Source organism: Pundamilia nyererei, unplaced genomic scaffold, assembly GCF_000239375.1.
Source record: "Pundamilia nyererei isolate P.nyererei 1_Seehausen unplaced genomic scaffold, PunNye1.0 scaffold00139, whole genome shotgun sequence".
NCBI lineage: Eukaryota > Metazoa > Chordata > Actinopteri > Cichliformes > Cichlidae > Pundamilia > Pundamilia nyererei.
This window is the reverse complement of record NW_005187540.1, coordinates 1123912-1131815: the sequence shown is the minus strand read 5'-3', so window position 1 is coordinate 1131815 and position 7904 is coordinate 1123912. Positions and strand designations below refer to the sequence as shown.

Sequence of the window (7904 nt, the reverse complement as noted above, 5' to 3'; positions counted from 1 at the left end):
GCCCCTGGAGGGGGGAACTGCACCCAGACCCAGGTGGTGTTTCCCTTTTCCCTGCGGTGGGGGGAGGCAGACGCCCCGACTCCACAGCAGCAGGGAGGTCCCGCATGCAGGGGGAGCACACTGCCCCCAGGTGGCAGAAATGTAATCAGTCAACATTTGAGGACTTTAATTTCAAACAAACGATGCTTCTAACCTGCCGACTGTTGACCTCACCCGTCCACTCGTCAGCTGTTCAGCACGTTCTCTTTATCGATTTGATCTAAAATACAAACTGTAATATTTTACTATTAATCGTTTTATCTTTACTTACAATCAGGATGTAGAATCCTGAGGACAGAACACAGGATCCAGTTCAGTACATAAAATATTAAAAATAAAACAGTAGTTAAAATAATCTAAAATTTCACTAAGAAAGGAAAGAAACATAAAATAATACAACATTGTGAGACTGCAGAGTGCAGGGATGACATGCGCACGTTCAGCATGTTACTCGTGTATTTTTTGGAGTATTTCTACACTATTGTACTTGTTCACGAGTACACGGTGTGAATACTTTCATCCAAACGTGTTGAGCTGATTTTATTTCTGCAGCTCAGACCTGAGTTCCTCTTCACGGTTTCAGTCGTGCAAACACAGCAAAGCTCAGATCACATGGAAGCTTGACGGGGTATAAATAGAGAAACGGAAAATCATGAGCGACGTCCTGGGAGGGACTGACACACACACACACACACACACACACACACACACACACACACAGCCGTCCTGTTTCTTTGTCTTATCTGGTCGGATCATGGACGCCCGGCTGCTCTGCAGCACTCTGACCCTGCTGCTGTCCGTCACACGAGGTGAGCTGATTTACGCACGTTGTCTTAATGTGCCAGGATGTGATGTCATTTCTGTGCTTTAATACAGACAGAAGCATCCTCACAGATTCTTTCAGAGAAACAGCAGAACTTTAGAAAAGTGATGAGAAGCTTAAAAATGAGCCAAATGTATAATAAGTGTGCTTTATTTGCCATTTGTGCGTCTGTTGTGTCTCTGAATCACATCAGTGCTTCACAAACCCAAACTTGTATTTGTAATGACCACCAGGGGGCGACTGCTCCGGTTCTAAGAGGTCTGATTACAGGTCTGTGAGTCATCTGACGGTTTTTGTTTTCAGGTCTTAAGTAAAATAATGATGTTAGATTATTGTGACAAAGGAGGTAAAGCACAATGATCCAGTGATTCAGGTTTAAGGAAAAGCTGCAGGGAGCTTTTGTATCCTTGTTTCCAGACGGTGAGTGGGCGTGGTCACGACTCTGCACACTCATAGCCAGTCGCCATGAATCATTGTGCTGTTGGTCATTTTGCTAACAGCATTACAGAGTTCAGGGACTCCAACAGCTCACTGAGCACTGATACCCTGCTGCAGCTACAGCACCAGCTAGTGGTAGGTGGCTGCATAACAGCTGCACTTAGCCTCTCAGGTGACATCAGCAAACAATGAAGTTTAAGCTTCTTCTGTGGTTGTCCAGCAACAACAGCAACATTCTGCTACTTATAACAGATTTTTACTTGAACTACTGTTTTTTCCCATCAGCCCTCAGCTCTGCAGAAGACGGCTGGTTTGTGAAGGTTCAGCCGGAGGTACGAGGCATCGAGGGCTACCCGGTGGTGCTGCCGTGCACCTTCGGCCATCCGCAGCACTCCCAGCATTCCTCCCTGCAGGTCGTGTGGCGTCTGGGCCACGGGCAGGGAGCCACCGTCCTGTACCGCTGCACCAGCCGGTCCGGAGCCCCCACCTGTGAGCCGGGGCCGAAGCAGGACCAGCGCTATCGGCTGGAGGGAAACCCGCGGGAGCACGACCTGTCGCTGCGCATCAGTAACACCATCCTGCAGGATAATGGACGCTACTACTGCCGAGTGGAGGTTCAAGGACGAGAACACATCAGCTTCGAGGACAAGATGGGGACCAGACTGAGAGTGGAAGGTACCGCCCAAATCACTCTGCCCACAGCTGACCCAGAAACAGTCCAGCACTTGTTCTTCAGCTTGGTGTACTGAAGCTTTGTGAAACACAGTCAGCTGATTTTAAGGGTGGATTTTCTATTACAACAGTTAGCTCGCAGCTAGAACCTTTAATCTAGTAGGATTAAGATGCATGAAGGCTTCCACAGCATCTGACTCCTCTCCCTCCTCCTCCAGCTCCTCCAAAGATCCTGGGCCTGTCGGTGGAGGGCACTGAGCAGTCCGGGTACAGAGCGCTGTGTCGGGTCCAGGGCTCCCCGCTGCCGGACGTCCAGTGGCTCGGCCCGGACGACCTGCTGGAGGGCTCTCTGCTCAGGCCGCTGGCTCAGGGCTCCACCGGCCACTACCACACCGTCAGCCAGCTGAGAGACGTGGAGTCAGGCCAACAGTACACCTGCAGCGCCTCCAACCCACTGGGTAAAGAGCAGGCCACCCTGTATGTCCTGCCCCCCCAGCCCCCTCTCTCTCTTGCCGGGGCTTCACCTCCTCTCCTGCTCCTCCTGTCAGTGTCTCTGGGGGCAAAAGTCCTCCTGCTGGTGGGGATGGGGGTGTGGATGGTGCAGGGCGGAGCTCTGCAGGGGCTCAGCTGCTGGAGGAAATGACTGATGCCAGTCATATAATCATGGTAAAAATATATGTAATCATTGAGTTAGAACAGTATGATCTAGAAGCTGATCAAACATAAACATGTCTTCATGCTGATGAGACAAATGCATGCCTCGCTGCTGAGGTCATAAACGTAAAAAGATCTGTGTATGATTCCTGCTTCGAGCTGATTGGGTGAACATGACGCTGAGGAGTTCTCAGCTTCACATCATCACGGATCATAAGCGCCTCACAGATCTGTGCCATGGAGCAAAAATGGGTGTGCCTCAAAAAGTGGCGGCTGAGAGACTTATTTGCTCATCATTAGCCACATTTGATGTGCATTTACTGAAAGTTTCTTTATTTAAGCAATAAAACCCACTAGAATTAAGTAGAATGAGAATTGTTTGCTTTGTTTTTGCTTTAATTACCAAATGATTTCAGGTTTTTACAGGAAACTTGAGGAAATAAAGTCTGAAACAACTGATGAATAAAGATGCACATCATCTGCAAACTTAATATTTGTTGAAATTTGCTCATTAATGTTGTTGTTGGGCATTAAATCCATTTAACAGTAAAGTTACTGAAGTCTTTAAATTGTTAGCCTGACAATAAAGAATATTTAGAGTTTAAAGGTGTAAAGATGTGAATCGTTTTGGACGTTTCTGTACTGGGAACAAATAAAAGACACCAGCGTCCAGTTTGTCACAGCAAAACAGATTTATTGATGTGTCACTGAGTCCATGATTGACTGGAATAATCGTTTTTACAATAAAACTGGTGCATAGATGATTCTGACCAATCAGACTGCAGATTCAACAGTTCAACATGCAAACTCTGCTGAGTTCAAACAGGTAAATAATATAAAGCATCAGGATGACGAGGTTACCTGTAAACTTACATTCAGCTCGGTTTAGGACTCCTTAAAGAATAAAATCGCACTTGAATTTACATCTTCAGTTATTATAGAAAAGTATTCTATCAGCAGCTGATCGTTTATCCCAGAAACCGTAATCTAAGAGCAAACAGTAAATACGAGTTAGCATCACTCTGCTGAAGCTTCTGCAGAGCCGATTACTACAAACACACGAAGCTCAAACACTTTAAATAGTGACAAATAACAGCTCACTCTCCTCAGATTACAATCAAACAGGAAACCAGTGATGCTGCATACTGGTTCCCAACGATCGTAACATTTCCCAGTCAGATCAGCAGGAACATCCTCTGCAAAGTGAAACTTTCTTAAATGCTCAGTTACACATTTGCTTCGGTTTTCAGGACTAAGATGCTGCTGGTTGCTGTTCAGGTGTCTCACCAAGCAGAGCGTGAGACCCTCAGACTAAACTAGAGTACATGTTTTTCTTCTACAGAGCCATAAAATGTGACTGGCAGCTACAGCGTGCTTATACGTGAACAGGATGTGTAGTGAAACTAACGACAGTGCAGAGCTGCAGAGCTCCTGTCCTATATGGGGAAGAGCTCCGGCTCCTTGTAGCAGATATAATGAGCATCCATGCAGCAATCGTCGTCGCTCCACTCAAAGCCCGTGCCGTTTCCCAGACTCATGATGGTGCACTGGCCTTCCTCCACCCCACCGGGCTCGCCGTCACCCCAGGTGGTGCTGTTGACGCTGTCCCCGTTCACCCAGAACCACTCCCCGTTCAGCGAGCTGCGCCGCATGCCGATCCACACCTCTTGTACAGTGTTGTTAGTTAAAGACCTGTTCTGGTAAAGTTTGCCATAGATCTGTTTCTGGAGGTCGGCGCTTGACAGGCAGAGCAGCTCTAGTTTGCGATCAGCGCAGGTTTTAAAAGATTCACGCCAGTCGCTGGGTTGTTCTTCCAAGTCTAGAACCTCGGGGGTGACGGCGCAGCCCCTGAAATCTGTTCGGGAAGAGGAAGAAAAGGCTGAAATCAGAGGTTTCACAAGACTAAACATTAAAGCAAACGTCCGAGGCGTAAAGTTTAGGGTGCAGTCGTTCACATTTATTGGAAGGAAGCAGCTAAAGAGTCGACGCTTGCTTTTTCCCTGGGCTCCTGTTTGTTCTCATCGGGTTCTTTCTTTAAATCTGTTCTAGTTTGTATTTCAGTTGTTGTTGTTATCGCAGCTCCATCGCTGCTCTGTGCGTCTGACGTTTGTGTTTCCATTCTTGAGTCCCATTTCTCCCACTTATATAAATCAAAGTTTAGCTTCAAAGGTAAACATTTCTGGATTCTTTATTTATTTCTGCTTTATTTTGCTGATCATGGCTCACATGTGTGAGCTGCAGCGGCGATCGTGGCTCAAGAGTTGGCAGTTTGGAAGGTTGCCGGTTCGAGCCCGGCTCGGACAGTCTCGGTCGTTGTGTCCTTGGGCAAGACACTTCACCCGTTGCCTACTGGTGGTGGTCAGAGGGCCCGGTGGCGCCAGTGTCCGGCAGCCTCGCCTCTGTCAGTGCGCCCCAGGGTGGCTGTGGCTACAATGTAGCTGCCATCACCAGTGTGTGAATGTGTGTGTGAATGGGTGGATGATTGTGTAAAGTGCTTTGGGGTCCTTAGGGACTAGTAAAGCGCTTTACAAATGCAGGCCATTTTCACCATTTATCCTTCTAGTTCAGGCCTCACAACCGTGAGGAACACTCCTGTCCAGACGAAGATCGCCGACAGGCTCCACGGGGAGGGTGGAGTCAGGCTGGCTGTACTGACAGTGCAGCATATTAATGGAAGGTAAACGGGAATGACGCCTGCAGCTCTACAAAACGTGGGAGATCTTCCTGTGGAGTGCACCGAGGCTGGTGTCTGAGCATCAGGAGCCACCTCACGCTCCTACTATCAAAGCACTCCTGAACCCACGACAGCATCAGAGACATCTTATCTGGACTAAAGAGGGAAAGAACGGGACTGTTGCTCTGTCCAAGTTCTCTTGGAAATGAAAGGCAGCATCAGGCTCCCGGACTCTTGACGAGCAGACACTTAGATGCTTGAGTCTGCGGTCGGTGATGATTCGGGGCCGTGTGCCATCTGCTGACGAACTTTAAGGACTTAGCACCCGCCCACAGCTCACCTGACCTGACACCCCACAGCAAATCAGTGGGAGAGGCCAAACATCTGACACACCAATCCAAGCTGAAGGCCTGTAAGCAGCTGTGCTTCAGTAAGACCTCAGCAGGACAAGCTGAGCGCTCAGGTGAGCACGCTTCAGAGGCTGGACGTTTCTGTACTGAGAGTCCTGCGACTGATCTCGTCTGATTTTAATGACGTAAGCATCACAATAAAAAGTCTGCATTAAATTACAAACCAAACTTTTTTCATGATCTTTGTTTTTTTAGATGCACGGGTACATATGACGTGTCCTGCACACAGCGGATATTATCACTAACTGTGGAAATCAGCAGCAGTTCCTCACCTGGGCTTGAACTGACGACAGGTGCCTGGTTCCCAAACAAAGTGCTTCCATTGTTCCCGCTAAAGTAGACGGCCATTTTGGAGGAAGTGTGCCAGATGACAGTTTCACCCAAACTCAGAGGAACTTGTATCGAGCTGTAATTAGTCCCCTCCAGTTTCGTCCAGTCTGCACTTGATATGTGGTTATTTCCAACACGAACCCCGTCGGTGACGTTACTGCTGACCACGATCACGGCGTAGTTCTTGGAGATCGTGGATAATGCTGTGACCACAAAGCAGCAGGCAAAGTTTGCTGTTGGGATCAGAGGGAGGAGTAATCCCGGCCGGTAGAGGATGGCTGTGCCGGCTACATCATACGTCGGTGAGCTTGAGGCGTAAGGCGTGACACTGGTGGAATCGTTCTGTGCCAAAAGTACCATCGTCTCTCCCGCGGCATCCTGGGCCAGAAATGGAGGAACTAAGTACTTCAGCGTCCTGCCTGGGGCTGGCGGCAGAATGGCGTACAGCAGCCCGCAGCTGCAGTAGCGCTGGACGGCGCAGGGGTGGCCAAAGAGGACGGCCACTGGCTTTTCAGCCGTCACGTTTTTAAACCCTGCACTCTCATTCAACCAGATCTGAGCAACCTGGCCTGACTGGAGGGAAACTTCTTGCGTCTTTAATCCTCCGACGTTCACGTTGTTTTGCTGCTGAACACCGTTGACGATGATGATTCTGAACGGGCCTCGCTCCGTCACCGTCTGCACAACTAAGTCCTGATAATTGTTTGTGCCGGGAATTGTGGGTATTGGTGGGATGAGGTACGTTGTGCCGAGTTTGTCTGTAGGTATGACGACAGCAGTCTGCAGACTGTCTTCTTTACGGCTGATGGCTTGAACGGTGATATCTTTGTTGCTGTCAATGGTCAGAGTTTTGTTGGAGATGTTTTGCTTCCCGAGTTCCAGCTTTGCATTCACGGTGAAATTCCAAACATCTCCAGCGTCCAGGTCCCGTTGCTCAGACTTGTCGTACTCTTGAACTCGGACTGTTGTCCCGTTTTTCAAAGCAGTGATTATGACCATGTTTGTGGGCGGGCTGGGGTAGTAGCTGGCGATGTTCTCCGGAAACACAACGGTAAAGTTTTGGCCAACGGTGTCGTAAGGCACAGGGCCCGTGGACTCTGGTGAAAGAAAACACAGCAGCTGTTTAATGAGGAAGAAACAGAACCGTCTTTGTCCTTCCTTTCTACCACATTTTCAGGAATTCTGGTGAAAATTATTCCAAATAAAAAGAGAATTCTGGATGATTCAGCAGAAATACTCTGAAAATCAAAAACCCTGCCTGATTTAAATTTGGCTTGATCTATCCCAGCATCCTCCTCTGTCACACCAACCCTCTGCATCACCTCTTTCCTCCTGCCTGCAGCTCCATCTTTATCCTCCACCCTCAAACCACCTCGTCCCTCTGACTCATTTCTGATCCTGTCCTTCCCGCTCATGAACATCGAGCCCGTGTCTTTGTCATCGTGCTACGACGTTTGTGTCCATGCATCACAGCAGGTCTCACTGACTCACAGAATAAACTGTGCAGGTGATCGAGTGGGTAAATGTAAATGACATCAAGAACATGTAAAAACACGGACAAAAGATCACAGATTGCAGACTGTATATTAAAGATGGCCGTGGCCGGCCTTTGACACCTTTTGGCCATCACCATTTTTGTTTTTAAACCACAGCTGATTATCATATTGAACAGCAGCTAAGCTTGAAAACTTCAGTCAGGTGATCATTTCTATAGCAACAAGCAGACTACAGACTGAACTAGAGATGGACCGATCTGATATTACGTATCGGTATCGGTCCGATACTGACCTAAATTACTGGATCGGATATCGGAGAAAAATAAAAAATGTAATCCGATCCATTAAATATCACGAAAGCACCTCAC

At 48.2% G+C, this 7904-nt stretch overlaps 2 protein-coding genes across 2 annotated transcripts; one reads left to right on the top strand and one right to left on the bottom strand.

Annotated features, from left to right (window-relative positions):
* The first annotated feature begins 745 nt into the window (after positions 1–745).
* Positions 746–2995, top strand: si:dkey-11p23.7 (V-set and Ig domain-containing protein). The gene is made up of 3 exons (XM_005744163.1): positions 746–848; positions 1586–1975; positions 2191–2995. Exons 1-3 carry the CDS (start codon positions 794–796, stop codon positions 2613–2615), a joined length of 870 nt encoding a protein of 289 aa, XP_005744220.1. The 5' UTR covers positions 746–793; the 3' UTR covers positions 2616–2995.
* A 486-nt stretch (positions 2996–3481) lies between these two features.
* Positions 3482–7461, bottom strand: LOC102210762 (IgGFc-binding protein). Its single transcript, XM_013913601.1, has 3 exons — positions 7377–7461; positions 5983–7137; positions 3482–4481 (listed from the first exon to the last, which is right to left on the bottom strand). The coding sequence occupies exons 1-3, from the start codon at positions 7459–7461 to the stop codon at positions 4063–4065; spliced, it is 1659 nt and encodes a 552-aa protein (XP_013769055.1). The 3' UTR covers positions 3482–4062.
* Between the last annotated feature and the right edge of the window lie 443 nt (positions 7462–7904).

Coding starts and splice junctions, on each gene's coding strand:
- LOC102210762 (XM_013913601.1), bottom strand. CDS start 7,461: ATGTTCATGAGCGGGAAGGACAGGATCAGAAATGAGTCAGAGGGACGA. Junction 7,138..7,376: donor GGATAAAGATGGAGCTGCAG/GCAGGAGGAAAG, acceptor TTCTTTCACCAG/AGTCCACGGGCCCTGTGCCT. Junction 4,482..5,982: donor TGTCGTCAGTTCAAGCCCAG/GTGAGGAACTGC, acceptor CTTCCCGAACAG/ATTTCAGGGGCTGCGCCGTC.
- si:dkey-11p23.7 (XM_005744163.1), top strand. CDS start 794: ATGGACGCCCGGCTGCTCTGCAGCACTCTGACCCTGCTGCTGTCCGTC. Junction 849..1,585: donor GCTGCTGTCCGTCACACGAG/GTGAGCTGATTT, acceptor TTTTCCCATCAG/CCCTCAGCTCTGCAGAAGAC. Junction 1,976..2,190: donor GACCAGACTGAGAGTGGAAG/GTACCGCCCAAA, acceptor CTCCTCCTCCAG/CTCCTCCAAAGATCCTGGGC.